At 55.7% G+C, this 19,352-nt stretch overlaps 7 protein-coding genes across 7 annotated transcripts; 4 read left to right on the plus strand and 3 right to left on the minus strand.

Annotated features, from left to right (window-relative positions):
* Window positions 1-938: 938 nt before the first annotated feature.
* On the plus strand, window positions 939-1,830 carry LY79DRAFT_44204 (uncharacterized protein). The gene has a single exon (XM_060553175.1). It carries the CDS (start codon window positions 1,061-1,063, stop codon window positions 1,517-1,519), a length of 459 nt encoding a protein of 152 aa, XP_060408455.1. The 5' UTR covers window positions 939-1,060; the 3' UTR covers window positions 1,520-1,830.
* Window positions 1,831-3,477: 1,647 nt separating this feature from the next.
* LY79DRAFT_569912 (PLC-like phosphodiesterase) lies at window positions 3,478-4,921 on the plus strand. The gene is made up of 3 exons (XM_060559102.1): window positions 3,478-4,080; window positions 4,137-4,432; window positions 4,519-4,921. The coding sequence occupies exons 1-3, from the start codon at window positions 3,573-3,575 to the stop codon at window positions 4,573-4,575; spliced, it is 861 nt and encodes a 286-aa protein (XP_060408456.1). The 5' UTR covers window positions 3,478-3,572; the 3' UTR covers window positions 4,576-4,921.
* Window positions 4,845-7,071, plus strand: LY79DRAFT_569914 (uncharacterized protein). Its single transcript, XM_060559103.1, has 2 exons — window positions 4,845-5,872; window positions 5,922-7,071. The coding sequence occupies exons 1-2, from the start codon at window positions 5,236-5,238 to the stop codon at window positions 6,950-6,952; spliced, it is 1,668 nt and encodes a 555-aa protein (XP_060408457.1). The 5' UTR covers window positions 4,845-5,235; the 3' UTR covers window positions 6,953-7,071.
* A 241-nt stretch (window positions 7,072-7,312) lies between these two features.
* Window positions 7,313-11,385, plus strand: LY79DRAFT_674068 (MRC1-like domain-containing protein; the record flags this gene model as incomplete). The annotated part of the gene is made up of 2 exons (XM_060564251.1): window positions 7,313-10,272; window positions 10,323-11,385. The coding sequence occupies 2 exons, from the start codon at window positions 7,313-7,315 to the stop codon at window positions 11,383-11,385; spliced, it is 4,023 nt and encodes a 1,340-aa protein (XP_060408458.1).
* A 209-nt stretch (window positions 11,386-11,594) lies between these two features.
* Window positions 11,595-14,165, minus strand: LY79DRAFT_569928 (seryl-tRNA synthetase). Its single transcript, XM_060559104.1, has 10 exons — window positions 13,825-14,165; window positions 13,312-13,729; window positions 13,119-13,250; window positions 12,909-13,064; window positions 12,698-12,847; window positions 12,615-12,641; window positions 12,475-12,560; window positions 12,365-12,423; window positions 12,255-12,299; window positions 11,595-12,169 (listed from the first exon to the last, which is right to left on the minus strand). The coding sequence occupies exons 1-10, from the start codon at window positions 13,943-13,945 to the stop codon at window positions 11,993-11,995; spliced, it is 1,371 nt and encodes a 456-aa protein (XP_060408459.1). The 5' UTR covers window positions 13,946-14,165; the 3' UTR covers window positions 11,595-11,992.
* A 131-nt stretch (window positions 14,166-14,296) lies between these two features.
* Window positions 14,297-16,507, minus strand: LY79DRAFT_569933 (uncharacterized protein). Its single transcript, XM_060559105.1, has 4 exons — window positions 15,655-16,507; window positions 15,288-15,520; window positions 14,888-15,236; window positions 14,297-14,837 (listed from the first exon to the last, which is right to left on the minus strand). Exons 1-4 carry the CDS (start codon window positions 16,291-16,293, stop codon window positions 14,508-14,510), a joined length of 1,551 nt encoding a protein of 516 aa, XP_060408460.1. The 5' UTR covers window positions 16,294-16,507; the 3' UTR covers window positions 14,297-14,507.
* Window positions 16,508-16,531: 24 nt separating this feature from the next.
* On the minus strand, window positions 16,532-19,317 carry LY79DRAFT_569937 (GTPase-activating protein gyp1). The gene is made up of 7 exons (XM_060559106.1): window positions 18,869-19,317; window positions 18,793-18,811; window positions 18,669-18,678; window positions 18,492-18,614; window positions 17,978-18,435; window positions 17,040-17,929; window positions 16,532-16,991 (listed from the first exon to the last, which is right to left on the minus strand). The coding sequence occupies exons 1-7, from the start codon at window positions 18,908-18,910 to the stop codon at window positions 16,734-16,736; spliced, it is 1,800 nt and encodes a 599-aa protein (XP_060408461.1). The 5' UTR covers window positions 18,911-19,317; the 3' UTR covers window positions 16,532-16,733.
* Between the last annotated feature and the right edge of the window lie 35 nt (window positions 19,318-19,352).

Below are 19,352 nucleotides of genomic sequence, written 5' to 3' on the forward strand. Positions count from 1 at the left end.
CGACCAGACAACACACGTTGTGGGCGTGAGCAAAAACCACTGTTGCGAAGATGCGATTGGTTCACCACCGTTTCGAAGAGGGCGGCGGCGGGCCGGGTGAGGGAAACGCCATGCCTGGAGTCAGCCCGAGGGTGGTTTCTTCGGCAAAGAGTGCGAGGATACTCCGTAGGCCTTGCGTGAACCAGACACTGGCGATCTGAGCTCCGATTGGTAGATCGTTGAAAACCGCCGTCGTGGGGGAGCGGCTCAGCTCCCTCTCAGGTACTAGGGCCAACCTTGTCTCCGGTTTTTCAAGGGGCTCGCCGTCAATACCGGTCATGATATCGTCGGACAAGGTTTGGCGACAGGGAGGGTTAGCGACAGGGAGGGTTAGCGACAGGGGCGTTCCTGAGGGCAGGGGCCATCCCACCTCCACCTGCAGAATATTTTGGAACAGCACTGGGATCACATTGATCGTCAAACGTGAGGTGTGTGAGGTTGTTGGTCGGTGCAGACGAGCTTGGTTCCAGTGAGCGGCTGAGTGATGCTGCAAGAGGGTGAGACGGGGCAAAACCACCAGGATATTCGTGAATGGAATGTCTCCGCTCGTGTCCAAGAACTCACGGAACGCAAGCGAGTGTCCCTGATGGTGTCTCCGTTCTCCGCTAGCGGAAGAACGACAAGGTCATTCCCTTTTGGGGGTAAGGGCCTTCCGACACGGCGATCGCAAGAACCCGAGATGGCGGCAAATTTCTCCATGGTAAAGTTTGACTGCACTTTTGCGATGTGTCCTACTCCTTACGGATGCTTCATGGCAAGAGACTCATACCGATCTTAGAACCGTTGTTGAAATGCACGAGAGACGCGGACCACGGCTGACATGGCTTGGCAAAAGCAGCAGGCGGGATGAAAGGTCAGTGATCCTACGTCGTCCCGAGTCGCGTCGTAACAAGCCTTCGACGAGGCGGTTGACAGTCCTTGGCGAAATCCTGGGCATCGAAGAACAAAACTCGGGCTTCGGAGGCCTTTCCACGTTTCGTTACTGCGCGCACGGTTGTTTGGCCCCTTCGCAGCTCTAAATATGAATATAGTGGGTAGCCCGGCGAGGCGGCTGAGGGAAGAGGGAAGAGAGGATCTGCCGGCGATTCCGCTCCAAGAAGCAAGCTTAACCAAAACGGGGTATGCTGATCGTCGGGTGTCTTGTCCTGAGGGCTGTACTCCGTACAGAGACCACTTAGCCCCCTCCGTGACACAGGTGAGGTGGATTCTGCAGCTTCGATGGGCCGCAACCAGAGTTCGTTTTTTGGATGATCCCCGGTTTTTTTTGACTTGGTGTGTTCAATCTCTTGTCTCAGAAATTTGTCACTGTAGCATGTCCAACGGGATGCGAGATGTTTATGCTATGTTAGCTGCGCCACAAGCGGGTTCCGTCCTCACGTTCGACGTCAGGAGAAAGACGACTTTTCTTCGCAGACGAAGAGTGCAGAAGCCGATGGTAATCAAAGCGAAGCCAGAGCCAGGCAAAATGATAAGTGTATGATATCATATCGGGAGTTTCACCGCCGGTGAAGTCAAATGTCCAAATCATCCACTCAAAACGGCCTGCAGCGCTGCACGAGTAAGCCGAGTAACCGCTCGTCCAGTTTCGCTGCGATCAATGGTGGTCAGGGATCCAGCCCAAACACTGTCTGGGTGTATAAGGACGGAACACCGTATCCTAGCTATGGGGCAGAGAAGTGTCACTACCCATGTGAGACGTCTTCCAATCGCACAACACTCTGCATCGATCTGATTGCAACGCAGAGAACTGCGGCAGCGCGTTTATCGCTAAGCAAGCGGGGCAATATCAGCTCAACCGTTGCCGGGGTATGGTCGAGACGACCCGAGGTTTAGCTCTCAGAGTCGCATGTTGTGCCTTCATCGGAAGAAGAACGAGTTGCTGCGATGTTGAATAGTTAACGAGACGGAATACGTGCACCCATATGATGATGTGCGCCGATCCGGAAGATTTCCCGACGATTGCTTGGCGCTTGGCGCTTAGCCGAGACTCGCTGGGTGCCACGAATCGTTTCTGGGCCAGAGAGGCGAGGGTTCCATACCTACTACTGTGATACGGCGAAATACCGCCGGCCTCAACAACTCTTCGACGATATTATTGCAAACATGGGAAACATGTTGGCGCGGCCAGCCATGGCTAGGGACGTGGGCGAGATCGCATCGACCCACGTCACCTGCACCCTACGGGTGACGTTTCTGCCAAGCTCGCGTTGCTTCGATATCGGTCTCAAGTATGCCACTCTGAAGCAGCAAGTCGTCTCTATCCAGGATAGAGTCGCGGCAGTCAAGTGGCCTGGTGCTGGTTGCAGCGTGGAGCTACCAACAGGTTTCCGAATGAAGCGAAGATAAATAAGCTGGACGGGAAGTGTTTGTGAAGGCGAGTAGGACAACAAGGGCTCGGTTGGCCATTCTAAGATTGAATGCACCCCGAAACGAAGTGTAGCGTTGGATGATGACGCATGTCGTCGTCGTGATGGAGGGTTGTAGTGTTGCGCAGGTCTGTCTCTCAACCCTCGTGACGTTGAGTTTTGGAGAAAGATCACGTTTGGTTCCAATATCTGAAAAGGCAGGAGCAGTTACAGGTGGCACCCGACTAGTTGCTGCTCAGATAGAATCGCTGCTCCTGGGTGACTAGTCGTTTGACGGGTAACTACCTGGGTACCTAGCATCTAAGTACCTAGGTATGCAATTGGTTAACTGCGAGCGCCTTTTCTGTCCTCTGCATCTATCTGCCGGTTCCCGATGACCGGCCACCAGGTGGCAACGCCTTTTGCGACTGTCATTCGCCAACGTCCCTTGTTTCACTTTTAACATCTCTAGCAGCCGGCCTCCTTCACTTCTTCACCTCAACCAACCCGACACCTCTCGCATCACAGTCCCCTGGCAATCTCTGGTGTGGCGCATGACCTCCGACGCGCCCAAGACTGCCGAGGGGCCTATCACCTTTGGTTGAGAGGAAGCCCATAAGGACTTGGCATATCAAGCAGTACTACATCCTGGCGTCAGAGATCAATCACTCTCGCCTTTTAACCCAGTGGATAAGGAACAAGTGTTTGTGTGCCTGCTACTGCTTGGAAAGCCTCACGACCCGGAAAATGAGGCAAGAGCGCCTGCTTAGACAGGCAATTCACCTTCATCACATTCGCTTTTCTGTCACATCTCCCACCTGCGGTCCAATCGCCCAACCACGAGACGCTGCCCCAATGGCAGAGGAGCGATAGGTCTTGGCTACCATCGCTCACATGCTGAATGTTTCCATTGCGAGGGGTCACTCGCCCCTGGGCCAACGAATGTTGCCAGCAAAATCGGCATAGTGGCTCCCCAACGTTTCTCGTCCAAGATGCATACGGTTGCTCGATCGCACACATGATTCGTTAGTTCGGCCAAGATGTCACTTTAAACTATGGACAGGTTCCCGGCAGATGTAAACTGAGTGGCTTTCTCTCCATCTAGTTATATAGGTGCTCTTTTCGCTGCTGCGCTCATCAAGATGATACCCGTGCCTGCCATCCCATCACCCCTATCCGTTCCTTGCCATGTTGCGAGCTGCTCGTTTTGTGTCCGTACTGGCGGGCATCGCCGCCGCCTGTTGCAACGGGGACGATGCCCTCTGCGAGAAGAAGTATTCCGACGTGACCTTCGTTGGATCCCACAACAGCGCCTTTGTCGGCATCACGCCCGCCCATAACCAATATGTATCGGTGACGGACCAGCTCGACATGGGCGTGCGGTTTCTCCAAGCCCAGACCCAGAACAAGAACGGCCAAATCCAGATGTGCCACACGACCTGCGTCTTGCTGGATTCGGGATCGCTATCCGAGTACCTCGGGGAGATCACCTCTTGGATCGAGGCCCATACGCGAGATGTGGTCACCTTGCTTCTCACCAATATCGATGCGATGCCCGTCACGCAGTTCGGCGACACGTTCAGAGACACGGGTCTGGAGAAGTACGTCTTCAGGCCAAAGGAGAAGATGGCCCTCGACCAGTGGCCGACGCTCCAGGAACTCATCGATGATGGCACGAGACTAGTCGTATTCATGGGTAATTTGTGTTCATGTGCCTTCGAGACTACTCAAGAGGCGGGCTGACGGTGACAGACTATCACTCCGACACAAGCAAGGTGGACTACATCCTCGACGAGTTCCAGTACTACTGGGAGACGCCGTTTGGAGAGACCGACGGAGACTTTCCGAATTGCAACATCGACCGGCCGCAGGGCGTCGACCCGAACGCCTACATGTACCTGGTCAACCACTTTCTCGACGTTGAGCTGTTCGCGGGCATCAAGATCCCGGACCAGTTCAATGCGCCAAAGACGAACTCGTTGCAGTCCATCGACAAGCAGGTCAACTTGTGCAGAGGGAAGTGGGGACGGACACCGAACGTTGTTCTGGTAAGTCGACCCCTTTTCCGACACCGAGCTGGGTGCGTCAGCTCGGATGGCTCATGTTTGGGGAGCTGACCTGAATGGAACAAAAGCTTGACTGGATCGACATCGGCGAAGCGATCAAGGCACAGAGCCAATACAACGCCTGAGAAGTGGCCTTCCATACATGGAATGCGGTAGGGGCACGACACGTTATCTCAAAAATAGAGATAGCTACCTACTCCTTCCTATAAAGGCGAGAGGCGCAGGCAACCAGCAGTGCCAAGAAGGGGGCGATAGGTCAGCCGGCCCTGCGGCCACGATCCGCGTATTTCCGCCGCGAGGAAATCGCGCTGAAAGGGCTACAGGGACGATTCGCGGGGCGAGAAACGAGCATGCTGTTCGCGTAATGTAAGGGAGGGGTAAACAGCTGAGTAGATCGGGTGTGAGCGAAGCCACTCTTCGGTGACCCAATCAGGCATAGGAGGAGTTCATGGCTTTGGCTGACAGCGGACGGGAGTGGGAGCAACTCGCATGCATTTTTAGTCATCACCCATTAATACCACATTAATACCAGGCCTCCTTATGGCAGCCTGCTCTCTTCTTCCGTTGTCGCTGCTCTCCCACTTTGTTGCGCATTCATAGCCGTCGTATCGCGTGTCCGTCTTTTATCCCTTGGATACGTAGCCATGGCTCAAAACTCATAACGACGACTCGTCCAAGAGTCTCATCCCGCCATTTTGCCATTCCATCAACGACATTTGGCGCATCAGACTCCCTATAACCCCCCTCAAGTGCGCGGCTCGCATCGACCATCTCATCTTACCACCATGGAGAAAGACTGTGCATGGCTTGCTGGCGGTGATTACAGGGACTTTGTTAGGTCTCTCTCCTTCTTGGACCCCCGCCTGCGGCAGCGAGACCCCAAGGCCCAAACCCAGCGGAGCCCATTTACAGACGACGGCGCCAGGGTTGTCAAGCTCAGCCTCGAGAACGGCACGTTCGCCCGGACGGCAGAGTTTGACGAGCCGGCCGGTCTAGAAGCACACTTCCGCAGTACGGCGTCGCTGCGCGGCCGGCGGAATATCTACGTCGTGGAGGGACTCGGTCCAGGCTTCGCCGGCGTCCTCGGCGAGCGCTTCTCGCTCCACCCGTCATTCTTTGTGGAGCACGAGCGCGTCGTCGTACATAACCTCAACTGGATGGGCGAGAGCGACGGCGTGCAGCTGCCGTCCGTCATCCAGAGCCGGGGCCACCTGGAGATGAAGTACTATGAGGCCGTGGCGTTTAACAGGAAGCCGACGAGTTTCCGCTGGGTGTGTGCTGCTACCGGCAGACACATCGGGGTATCTCGTGACTTCAAGTGGGACAACTCGCCTGATGAGGTGGGGAATTATTTGAATGTGGGGGTTGTCAGGAGGAAGTGCGGTGTGTGGTCGAGAAGGACTGAAGGAGGTGGTTGGGACTGTGAGCAATCCCCATCCCGAGTCTTTGCCCATTGGTTAATGATCTCCAGGTCTCGTGCTATGTGACCCCCCAGTGAAAAGCGTCCGGACAGGGGATGAATACAAAATGGAATATCCTGTCAAGGCATACCCTTACCAAGGCGGCTATCTCGACTTCGTCCCCGAAGAAGAGCAGATCCGTGTCGCCAGGGAAGGCCGCTACTGCGGCCCCCCGCGTACCTCGATGCTCGAGGATCTCTCCTTCTACCTCGAAACTCACTCCCGGCTGGTGGACATTGCGGAGCCCGAGTCGGTCAACGTCTTTGTCAAGAAGATTGTTGCCTCGCACTTCCTCAAGCAGAGCGAACACCTGCGAGCAACCCTCTCGGCGGTGCAGCGTGGCCTCACGCGCAAGCAGGACCTCGCCAAGATGCCGATGAACAAGGTCGAGGCCCTCTGGAGCGACATGCAGGGCTGGGAGCGGCGGACGGGGGAGTACCTTGAGGACCTCGAGGGCATTATGCTCCAACTCGGCATCCCGCTATCGCACCCGGTGCCGCCAGTACCGGTGAACATGCCGCCTGCGCGGCCCGGCGCGCTCACGGCTGAGATCGTTGCGTGGCAGGACTGTACGGCCGACTTCCAATTTCTCTACCTCCGGTTCCGGGAGCTGCGGCACCGCACGGAGACGCTCAACGCGGCGGTGACGGGACTGGCGAGCATCACGGGGAACAGGCAGGGGTACAAGGAGCAGCAGCGGAGCATCCGCGAGGCCAAAAGCACCAAGGCGGTGACGCTTCTGGGGCTGGTATTCATCCCGCTGGCGTACACGTGCTCGTTATTTGGGATGGAGGTTCCGTACGGCCCGGGAGGGGAGTATTTCTGGATCTACTTCGTCACGTCGGCGCCGCTGATCCTGGTGGTATTGCTGGGGTACTACGTACTGGATTTTGGGTACAATGATGATGGCAGAGCTTGGTCTGTGGTTACATTTAACAAGTCCATCAATGAAAGGCTATACAGGTTGAAGCGGCAGGATACCGAAGAAATTTTCCGGGATACGAGTAGAATAGAGATGTCAAGGTTGGAATCGTGCCGGTAGACTCGGTATAAGTGCCCTGAAGCTGCAGCTGTTTAGTGACTAATGAGCTGTGTCGATGAGAGCTGTTATGGTGTGGGCCCGCGTCAGTTAAGTGCTGCTTATCGGCGTGTTTAGTGGCGTCGCGGTGCGCGATAAGCTCCCGTCCCGCCGTACCTGAACACCAACACGTCGCGTCTCCCGGACGCGTCAAAGAGCTCTTAATTGACCTGCACTCCACCACCCACCGCTCAACTCTGCCACAACATCCTTCACGTAGTATTGGCACTCTCAGTGACCATTAACCTTGGATCAACTCTTTCTAGTCCTTTCATGTTTTGATACCCATCATCGTTCCTGTTTTTTTCTTAATTACAACCCACAATGGCTTCAGAAAAATCAGCGCCGCGCTCACCCAGTGCAAGCCCAGCGCCAGAGATGATGCTCTCACCGAAATCACGAATCGAGGCCCGTTTGGCTGCCCTCGACACAAGTTCCGAGGATGACGAGCCCAAGCAGGCCGGCCGCAAGAGTAAATCACCCCCGACGCGTGTCCAGGACAGCGACTCGGAAGAAGAAGTCTTCTACCGCCCCAGGGGACGCCTCGCCGCCCAGCTTCAGGGTGGCACTCAACCAGCAGATTCAGACGACGAACCCGAGACCTTCCTCGACCGTATTCAGAAAAGACTAGGATCTTCTGGCGACGATGAGGAACAAGACGCAGAGAACACAGCCATGGGAGACGTAGAAGACGAAGACGACGTTCCCGTAGCACCACGAAGGCTGCAAAGGAAGCCCGTTAAAGAAACCACACCACAACCAACCCAGAACCCCATGGCGCAGTCTAGTCCCGGACTCTTCGTGTCTCCTGACCGCCAATCACCGATAAAGTCTGCCAACTTGGCATTGGCCGACAACGGCTCCGACTCCGACGCGTCGCTCCCCTCGTTGACCAAGAGCGCCAGGTTCCAGGCCCTTGTTGAGCGCAAGCGACAAGAGAGACTGGCCCGTGAGGCAGAAGAGGAGAAGAAGCGCGCCGAGCGCATGGAGCGGCAGCAGACCACCAACATCGACCTCTTTGACGACGACGACGCCGGTAATGTCTCCGACATCACCGACGACGAGGGCGGCAGGAAGCTTAGTCAAGCCGCAAGGCCAGCAAGGAAGGCTGGCAAGAAGGCCGTTGAAGAGATGCAGCGCGAGACGCAGCGCATGGCGCGTAACATGCAGCTTGCTCACGAGGCCAAAACGAGAAAGAAGTTCACAAAGGCAGACTTCCTCCAGCGCTTCAACTTCGGAGCCCCGGCGAAGTCCGATCCCAAGACTTCGGGCTCGAGCCGTCCGACTACGCCGATCTCGGCTCACCAGACCGACGCCGAGATGAAGGACCCTGAGACACCGCCCAGTTCTCCGCCCGTTGCGAACAACATGTCTCCTGCCAAGGTCCAGGAAACTACAGCTGCCGTTCCACTGCCCGGTGCCCCTGATCATGATGAGTTCTCCCTTGACGATCTTTTCGAGGCATCGCGGAGACTCAACAAGGGAAAGGGAAAGGCCGTTGCGTCTCCTCAAAAGACCCCCGTCAAAGACAGCAAGCCTAAACGCCGTGTCCGTATCAAACTGCCTACTATTTCAGCAAACCAAGCATTCATCGACCTCGACAACGACGACGGCGATGATTTGGAGATCACTGGCGGAAAGAAAAGCAAGCTTGACGCCTTGTTCAGCAGGGTTCCTGACAGAAAAGCCAAGGAATCAAATTCTCTTCACGCCCTGCGCCGCCTCGCTCAAGTCGGTTCACCCACCAAGGAGAGGAAACGAAAGTACGAAAAGCCAACCATCACGGTTGGCCAGCTGCAACTCAACTTGCAGCAGCGGGCGCGCCAGCAAGCCAAGATTGAGCGTGAGAAGCGTCTGGAGTACCTCAAGTCGAAGGGTATCGTTGTCCAGACTGCAGAAGAGCGCGAACGCGAGATGCAGGAGGTTGAGGACATTGTCACCCGGGCTAGGAGGGAAGCCGAGGAGATCATGGAGCGTGAGCGTCAAGCCGCCAAGAAAGAAAAGAAGGAAAAGAGGAAGAACGGCGAGCTTGATGCCTGGGATGACAGCGACGATGAGGAGTACGAAGCCTCCGATGAGGAAGCGGAAGGAGGTGCTGCAGTGGAACTCGAGCTCTCTGGTTCCGAAGACGAGGAGGCTGAAGATGACGACGCTTCTGACGCGGACGTTGAAGGCGTCGCTCTATTCGACGACGAGGCCGACGACACTAACTCGGAGCACCCCGAAGCTGATGTCGAAGCTCCCATGAAAGATGACAACGAGTCCGATGAAGACTTGGGCCTCCCCACAAGAAACACCCGTCGCTCGAAGAAGACCCAGGTCATTTCCGACGATGAGGATGAGAACAGGGTCGAGGCGACACCCAGACCCAAGACTGCGACTCAGCGCTCGCCTATTGCACCCAACACCAAGTCGCCTGCTGTCCCTACTTCAGTCCTGCGTTCTGCAAAGAAGACCTTCATCCCTGGACTTCCCGTCACGGGAGCTGCTGGGCTAGGCCTTACCCAGATCTTTGCTGGTACTATGGACGACAGCCAAGAGGCTCCCGGCACCATGTTCTCTCAGTCGCCTATGCCGGACTTCGACAGCCTCCCTGATTCCAACCTCATTGGTCTCACTCAACGACATGAAAGCATGATCCTCGACAGCCAGATCGGTGACACGCAGAGAGCTGAGACGCAGCAGGACTCTGCGGAGGGCGTGCACCTTCACTTCTCTCAGTCCCAGGTCCATGCTTTCGATAGTCTAGTGCGCGACGAGGAGTCAACTCAGATCTCAATTGATGCCACTCAGGACGCTGGTCCGCAAAACTACACGCCTCTGAGACAACGCTTCGTCGAGCCTCCTATGTCCACTGTTAGAACTGTGGTTCTCGATAACGAAGCGGAAGTCGACTCGGTACAAGACTCCCCTCTTGTCCGTAGAGGCAAGCTGCGCCGCAAGATCGACGTCGCGGCTGCGGTTGGTCACGATGAGGACGAGGACCCCAGAGCCAGTCCCGAGGTGGACGAATTCGGCTTCAGGACAACTGCCTTCAACGTCATGAAGGAAGCTGTTGAGAAGCAGAAGAAACTCAAGAAAGCGGAGGACTATAACCGCAAGAAGAGCAAAGCCAAGGAGATGGTCGAGGACCAGGCCGAGGAGTCTGAAGACGAATATGCCGGTCTGGGAGGCGTAGACGGCGAGGACAGCGATGATGACGATGCTGCCTCTGTCAAGGAAATGATTGACGACGAGGGCGGTATGACTGCTGACGACGAGCGCAAGCTCGCTGCTCTTTATGCGTAAGTGAACATAACTTACATGTGCAAGCCGTCTTACTAACGATTCCTAGCGAGCGTGAGCGTGCAAGCGATGAGAAGATGGTAGACAAGCTGTTCCACGACGTCACAACGGGCATGCTCCGCCGCAAGCGCGGCGCTGACTACGGCCTCTCAGACTCGGATGATGATGGAGAGGCCCGGAGGCGGCTGAAGCGCCGTCAGTTCCAGAAGATGCAACAAGCCCTCTTCACCGATGAGCGCATCAAGAAGATTGCCGAGAAGCCTGGCAACCAGGCCTTCCTCCGCACCCTCGAGGACCGCGACAGCGACGAAGAGATGGATTTCCTTGACTTCGCGCCGGAGCCGATGGAGACTGAGGACTCCCAGTCTCAGGAGCAACAACAACAAACGGTGCCGGACAGCCAGCCCACGACGCAGCGACAGCCCCTCGGCACCGACGCGACCAACAGGCCGCCGGCCAACATGCGCAGGACCAAGGATGGCAAGAGACCTGCCTCCCTAGGCGAGATTCGCGAGTCTGTATCGAGCCTGCTCGAGGACATGAACGAGGTCATCCCGGCGACGGACCCGAATTCGGACAGTGAGCCGGACGACGACGACGCCCGTCCGTCGTCGTCACGGAGCAACAAGGAGAACCACTCCCCAGGCAAGAACCCCCGCCGCACCGGGTTCCGCCACCAGGTCGTCGACCGACTCACCCTCAAACGCCAGTCCTCGTCCACAATGTCCACGACGTCCGCAGCGGTCGCTTTCGCGATACCCAACGCTGCCGCGCCTTTTGGCGGCAGTTTCAAGACCCCGACGCTGCTCCGACGCGCGACGACCAACTCCTCGGTCCTGAGCTCGCAAGGCAGCGGTGCAGGCGGTGCGTCGGGCGTCGCGCCCTCGGCCTTTTCCTCCCGCGGCGGCGGCGGCGGCGGCGGGTTCGGCGACGACGGCAAGATCAAGAAGAACGCAAGCAAGCGGTCCGGCGTCAGCGCGCTGGCGAGGGAGAACGAGCGCCGCGCGGCGATCCAGGAGAGCGAGAAGCGCCGGGAGGCGAAGAAGTGGAAGGGCGCGGAGAGGCGGCACCAGGCCGTCAACGGCCTCTTTGGGGCGGGCAAGTTTGAGTGAGTAAATGGCCCCGCCGGTCTGTATAGGGGGGCTACGCTGGTCCGCGTAATAAGAAATTGGTATAAGAGGGTTTCTGGTCAAAAGGCGTTGGAAAAAACATGGAATGAATCCGGGCGGCGACGAGTTTTGGGTGTGCATTTCCGGCGTTGCTGGCGGATGCGAGATTTTGTATCCTTTTTAACCGCGGTAGCCTGATGAATTACAATTTTGTCCGTGTTCCCATCGACATCCCTTTCCGGAACAGGTGCCGTGTGGCTAGACTTTCGTGGTGAGACCGCCTAGCCATAGTGCCGGACGCCGGCTCATCAAAGGCAAGGAGGTTGCGAGGCATGAGCAACTTTTATTCATCTGATAGTGCTGCTAGTCTATCCGTACGTCCACCGCCAAACGACATCTCAGTAGAGCAGCCAGAGGCTGTGCGTGTGTGTATCTTCCCGCTGACCGTCCACCCATCTCTCTCCCCCGTGCCACTCCTGTCGAGGCGAGCCGGGCATGACTCTACCAGCCGATGCCGAGTACTTATCGCCGCCCCGTTCACCGAAAACCCAGAACTCTTGCGTCAAGCAAGGGAGGACGACGAGCCCGACAATGACGACTGACGCGTTCTCTATTTCTTCTTCTGACCGGCGACGACGGTGATCTCCTTGGGCAGCTCGGCGACGTAGGGCAGGAACTCGGGCTGGCCGGGGATGTACTTGCGCAGCACCTCGGGGACCTTGAGGCCGTCGGGGGTCTGGTAGTTTTCCATGATGCAGCAGAGGGTACGCTCTGTAGCGCAGAGGGTCTGTAGGGAGGGTGTGGGTTTTGTCAGCTCTCACGCTCGATGAGGTTTCCAATGGGAAGCACGCCCAGAGGCGGGGGGTACTTACGGCGTTAAGGGCGTGGACGTAGTCCTTGCGTCCAGCACCGGGGGCCTTGAAGCAGCAGGTTAGCTCTCAAGTCTTGATTCGAGACAGGCCGGGGGTTGTGTAAGGCTTACCTCCTTGGCCTTCTTCACACCGTAGCGAACTTCGAGCTCGCGAGTCTGGTAGTCCGTGCCTGTTTTCGTCAGCTTGCGATGACGTTGGTTGGCATGAAGACGGGACTTACAGTTGGAGCAAGAGACGAGCTCCTTGTACTCCTGCTGGAAGGGGAACCAGGCCTCCAAGTCGTACTTCTTGGCGGCGGCGTTATTCCTGAGCGTGTTAGTAGCTCTCTGCGAATACATGGTTGTGTTGATATCTACTCACAAAGCTCCAGAGACGATGGAAACGACCCTGATATCACAAAGTCAGTCTGTCGCTATCGGTGTTTCGGCTTCGTAGTCACGCACCGGTAGGGTAAACCCAGGCTCTTGTAGAACTCCTCGGAGGCGGCAATCATCTCGTCAAAGTGTTTCCAACTCTCCTCGGCTTTGCAGAAGACGAACTGCTCAATCTTCTCGAACTGATGTACACGGAATAGACCCCAGGCCTCCTTGCCGCTGTTTGACATCTAGTTAGTCCCGCGCATGCGCACACATCAGGCAGAGGATATCGACATACTGCTTGCCGGCCTCCTTGCGGAAGCACGTGCTGTAACCGGCGTATTTGATGGGTAGCTGACTGGCCTGAAGCCACTCCTCACTGTGCAGGGCGGACAAGGGCTGCTCGGAAGTGGCGATGAGATACTTCTCCTCGCCGTCGCCCGTCACCTTGTACCTAAGATATGTCAGCATAGAGCCTGGGAGTACCAAGCGTTCTATTTTTCCTTACAGCTCCTCGTCGAACTGCTCGAGCTGGGCAGTCTTGGCCATCTGGTTGCGGTTCATAAAGAAGGGGGGCTGGTTGGGTGTGTAGCCCTTGTTGAAGAGGAACTCGAGACCATAGTTGATGAGCGCCTGGTTGCTGTTCGTGCCATGTCAGTACTCCGCCTCCTACCACACGCCGTTGTGGCCAGAAAACATACAGAAACAGTCCGTATCCGGTCAGGCAGTAACCTCTGTGGCCGACAAGCTTGATTGCACGCTCAGAGTCATAGCCCGCCAGGCGGGTGACCACCTGATGGTGGGAAAGCGTCTGCTCTGTCTTGGCCCCAAGACCAGCCTCGGGCTCCCATTTGCGCTCCGTGACGTTGTTGTCCTCGTTATCGCTGACAGGAACTGAATCGTGGACGTAATTACCGATGCTCTTGGCCTTTGCGTTGAGCGCGACGAGCTTCGCAGCCGCTTCATCCTCCTTGTCCTTCTTCTGCTTCTGCAGGTCCTCCTTCTTCTTCAGCAGGTCGTCGGCATTCTCCTTATTCTTCTTCTTCATGCCGATCTCCTTTTGTACGGCGTTGATCTCGCTGCCGAACTGCGTCGCCGCATACTGGGTCTTCCGGTGGTCTGTTTCAGTCCGAAAGACGCATTCATTAGCGTACGTTGTCCCTGTCGAGCGGTACCTCTAGAGGCGGCGGAGGGGAGCGATTGAGGATCCGTACCATCCCACAGAGCGATGACCTCGTCGACAATCTCGACGGGCGCATGACGACGGCGCTGGGACTCGCGGATTTTGTCCGGGTCGCCGCCGCGCTCCTTGATGAAGTCTTGAAGGTCGAGCATAGCGATGGTTTTTTTCGGTACGCAGACGGGAGGTCGGCAGGGCGAGCTATGAAATCCCAAGTCATTAATAAATAGAACCGGGCACGGGCTCTATAACGGCGATTCTTACTCGTTCCTTGGGACTGCGGGAAGGGATTGCAGCTGTTTCGGCGTGACTACCTAGGTATCTCGGTGACTCAGGGACAACTTGACGGTGGTAAATTGTCGTTGCTGAGTGGTGGGGTAGTTTGGCGGGGGCGGGGCTGAGGCGGTCAAACGCAAGGGTCTCTATCGCTCTCACACCAGTAACAGCACCCTCTCTCCTTTAGGCACGCATGCAACACACTCCATCCATCACAGAAAACGCGATATGCAACGTGAGAAGCTGCAGTTGAGGCTGGGCAATACGAATGCCGCCCATTGCTACCCGCAAATGACATTTCCCATCACACCGAGTGTTTGACTATTGTACAGTTCTGCCGTGATACCCATGTGAAAGTGGCCCCATACCGTGTTCCGTATCGTGCAAAGCCTCCAAGATCATTTTCGCTGAAACCCAATATTACAAAGTTGCGCCCCAGGCCTAGGCCGCCTCTTCAACCTTCGCCTTCTTAGCGGATTCATCTGTCTCGGCAAAGTCCTCGGCCTTGCGCTTGATTCCGTTGGACTCCTCACCGTTGGCCGAAACCTCAGTCGCCTTCGCTTCTACAGCAGGCTTGTCGGCAGACTTAGGCTCGTCCTTATTCTTCTTCCTAACAAGCCCAGTGAGGTCCGTTGCCGTCTTCTTGGCTTCCTCGACGCGGGCTTGGGTCTGGGCTGCAGACTCGCCGAGCGCCGCGCCCAGGATGCCGCCAACGCCATCGCCACCGAGCGCAGCGTTGACATCAATAGGAGGCTTGCGGAGATCCACAAGCTACATATCGTTAGCGGCACTGTCGAGAGAAGTAAGAAGCGGTCACTTACGCGCTGCTCCATATCCGCAATCATATCCTTAACATCGGTAATGGTAGCCCTTGTGACCTCGTTGTCCTCAGGGGATGCCATGGTCGCGAGCTCCACCTCCTTGTTCTGGAGCTTCAGTTTCGTGCTGCGAATGGCAGCCTCGAGCTCGTTAGCAGCCTCCTCGCGGAGTTTCTCGTCAAAAGGCTTGCTCTCCGCCTGCTCGCCCTCCTCTTGAGTGGTCGTGACTGAGGCGAACTCGAGCGCCAGCGACAGCTTGAAGTGTGCCTCAGCAATGATCTCGGAATCATCAGTGTACAGCTCCTTCTTGTATTTCAGCGACTTGCGTGAATCCTCGATGGCGTCAGGGTATCTAGGCAGCGGTTAGCGTCCATCGCGATCGTTAAGAAATGGTCATGCTTGCCTCTCGTTCTCCAGAGAGATCTCGGCAAGAAGATCATGCGTGTCAGCAAGACGCTCCTTGACATGCTTGATGCTTAGCTTATCACCATCAAGCTGCTCTTGAGCCTTGCCGTTAGGCTCCTCTTTCTCAAATTGCTCCAATTGACGGTTGTAGAGAACGCGTGCCATGTCCAGAACACCGAATGCCACGGCAAGGTCGTCCTCCTCTTCTTCCTCTTCGCCTTCGCCCTCGGCCTTTTAAGACTGTTAGCTCTCGTTCGTACTCGTCAAAGCTTTGTCTGTCGAATTCACGATTAAATGATCACAAACCCGCGACGCCAGAGGCCAAGACATTTTCAGCCAGATACCAAAACAGTGACCTAGCTTACCTCTTCGTCATCCGACTCGTCGTCGAAGTTTTCGTCGCCATTGAACTGGAAGAGAGGCTTCTTCTCTTCGACCTTGTCAACCGTCTTCGCACCGCTCGCATCAGTTGCGATAATCGCAACACCCTCCTCTGTTATTCTTTGCGCATTGGACTCGGCCGGCGCATCAGTCGGGGCAGCCTCCAAAGCGGCCTTCTTGGGAGCCTTGGTCTTGGGTTTCTCGACCTTCTTCTCACTGCCGGCCTTACCTCCCAGCACATCGCTCTTGCTCTGTCCAACCTTGAAAACACTGCGGCCGTAAAGGAATAGGATCTCGGCGTTCGTGGGATGCATTTCGCCGTTAATTTCGTCCTGTAGCTCGGCCGCCTTCGTAAAGCATTCGGCAGCGTCTTCGTACTGTTTCTTGGCGTAAAGTGCAGTGCCTTTGGCTGTCAAGTCCGCAAGTGTCACCTTCTTGGAGTTGGAGTCCTCCTCCGACTCCTCGCAGGCGGTGGCTGGCGTGTCCTGCTGTGCGGGCGCGGGCGCATCTTGCTTGGTCTCTTGGTTTGCGACGGCCTCCACAGCTGGGACCTCGGCGACAGCGACCTCTGCGACAGAGACCTCTGCGGGGATGGTAGCGTGATCCGTTATGTCGGCCATCATGGACAATTGGAATTGTATTCGTGTGGTGATAATTGGCGAGATGAAATACCAGGATTTCTGGTAGATGGGAACGAAGGATGGGATGGAAGGAAAGAGAAATGGCTGTCTTTGTCTGCCCGTGGTAAGACGCGAGAGAGCTGTAAAGAAGGCGCGTTGATTGGGGAACCAAGCTGCAGGGATAGCTTCTTTCCAGCACGTCAAACGAATACGAACCAATTAGAAACGCGGGTGTGTAAAAGAGCGGGTTTACTGTGCCCAACACTGTACCTTGTACAGTGTGGTATTGATCCCATCAGCGGGGTGTCATTGTCTACCTACCTAGGCATCTAGGTAAGCTACATATTCGTCCTGACAAGTCCGGGACGCCTATAATTTCATTATGCCTCTCGCTCTCTTATCCTCTCATCAATCGGGCCCCTAAATGGCCCAGCGAAATGAAACTACAACTGCATGTTTGCAGAGGGTGTTCGGCTTGGCTGTCCCCTCAAATGTGCTGATGACCCCTTGAAGAGACTCTGCCAAATAAAAGCTTCGCTTAGCAGCAGTTCAATGTCCTTTTCCGTCCATGACTTCGTAGGCAGGCTTTGCAGAAACATCATTATTTCCTGGAAATCCATCTTGACCAGCTTATCCGACCATTTGACCAAGAAAGCCGCGCAAACATACAGATGGAATTCAGAGAAACCTTGTTCCTCAGCCTGCAAATCGTCAGAAAAGGGAGGCTCAAAATGAGTGGCTGCACTTACCAAGTACGTATCCCACATCCTGATCGTGTTTCGTACACTTATCTCCCGCATCAAAAGACAGTTCATCCACCGAAAGCTGAACTGGATGAATTCCACATGCTCCTTCTCTAAATGCTTTGCCAGCCCAGCATCAATCCGAGCCGTGAGGTCGCGGAGGGCAGCAACTTGCCTTTGAATGCCTGGCTGGGCCACAATGTAATGGTCCTGGATGCCGTCAAGGAGCTTTGTCAAACACCAAAACGAGTCTGCCTCTACAGCGTCTAGCACTGGCTTCGGCAGTTGACCAGGATCCATGCCAGATTCTATATCGGAATCGGCAATGTAGGTGCTAAGAAAGACTTGCCAGAAAGGCGTCACCAAGTCATTGATACCCTGCACATAGCCGCTGGCTGGGTGTCGCACAGCCCAAAGATATAAAATCCGCTCCAGGGACCGCTGAGTCGCTTCATAAGAATAAAGTTCAATATGAGGGTTCGTCCTTGGAACGTCGATGCTGATCTGATGCCAGATCGCCTCATCCAGGCCCCGCGCTTTTCCTGGCGGCGCAGTGCTTGAACCAGCGCTTCCACCGGAAACGCTACCGCCGCGCTCGAAAGCCTGTCGCACTCCATCAAGGTACTCCTTTCGTTTCCTTTCCAGAGTAGCGACTCGCCTCTCGCTATTTGTTGGCATATAGCTCAGAAGGAGTTGCCATGTCATGGCGCGAACCTCCTGGGGCACGCCGGACCAAGCGAGCTGCCGAAGCTCCTGTAGAGGTATGGTCGAAGCCTGGAGGAGCTTTTTGAACTTGTTGATGCGAGTTATTCTGGAATTAGCAGCGTCAATTTCCTTCGGCGTCGCATTAGCGGGTACAGCGGGATGATCAATTAAATGCAAAGCGTTTGCCGGATCTGTCGCAATCAGCACGGTCCACTACGGCATCATGCAATCGCACTTACCCCTCAGTATCTCCTTGTACTGCGGCCGCAATATCTTCCCTTCGCTCTTCTTCGGCATCGGATAAGTCGGCGCAGGCCTTTCAATAGCAATATCCGCGCTATTCGAATATCTCCTGGTCTGCAACCCCAGTCCACCGAATGAGTCGGTCATTGGCGAGAGGCCTCCATTTGTGTCAGGCTTGTTTTGAGCGGCCATTTTGCGCGTTCGCCTCTTCATGTTGGACAGGCTAGGTAAGCCGAAGTCATCGCCGTCGTCGTCCTCGTAGCCCATCATATCCTCCTCGTCCTCGTCCGCTTTCCAGTCATCGTTCGTGTTGGAGAGGAAATTAATGTAGCTCTTGATCGGAGGCGATGACATGCCTGATTGGGGCCGCGACGGAGGGGAAGCATCGCTGGGTCTGCCTTTGGTAGAGTGGGACGACGTAGGGGTTTTCGGTATAGACGAGTTGGAAAGGTTTCTATAACCTTGGGTTAGCCAGGGCTGCCTCGGCCGGAGGATACGAGGGGATCGCACAACGAATCGAACTTAAGAATATCGGCATGCGAATACGCGGCTCCAACAACCAGGTTTGTGTCGCGACCTGTTCTTTTCGGTGCGTTCTCGCGTGGGGGTGGTTTCCAAAATGGTGATGCAGAACTACCCTAAGTCAGCTCTGAGCCACAGGCTGCGATGACTGTCGAGGCAACGTACTCTGAGCGGTCTGCACCGCGATCAACGATTCAGGTTAGCCAAGAGTCCCCGAGCCTATGTTCAAGATCCGAGCCGCTGCCGCAGCGGTACGCATCTCTAGGAGTAAAAGTATGCTGAAACCCACCAACTTGGACCATTTCCTGCTGCGGGGCAAGTTCAGCATGCATGATAGCTCGAGACAGGAGTTGGGAAGGATATACCTGTTGTGAGGGCTTCTTCCCACTCCCTGAAGAGGAGAACATGGCGATGCTTCTCTATTGAGACCGGGTCATTGTGTGTCTTCAGAGTTGAAATGCGCCAGACCAGTCGCCTGAGCTCCAAGCAAGTGACCAGTGGCCGGATCCTTGCTTCACATTAGTGTACTGCCCGCCGCTTTGAGCAGCAGTTGAAGTGGAGTGGAGGAGGAGGAGGTCACTGTGGCTGAAATTCCGTTTTCGTGCTGGTGGTTGTGGCGGCCAGGTGTACTCTGGAATTAGTTGCCAATGCTCTGTTCAGGCAGTTCGGATGGTATTGAAAATGAAACCGAATCAGAAAGGAAAAGTAGGTGTCATGTAGCAGTCCGAAGTTTCAATAGGGATCTCCAATCATTTTAACAAAGTGCTCGTATGTCTCAATACCTCACCAAGACCAAAACCTACCCATATCTGGTCACGTGAGAAACTTAGGTGCATCTCTGGAGTCTGT

The sequence above is a fragment of the Colletotrichum navitas genome (assembly GCF_030913465.1).
Source record: "Colletotrichum navitas strain CBS 125086 chromosome Unknown LY79scaffold_106, whole genome shotgun sequence".
In the NCBI taxonomy this organism is placed as follows: Eukaryota; Fungi; Ascomycota; class Sordariomycetes; order Glomerellales; family Glomerellaceae; genus Colletotrichum; species Colletotrichum navitas.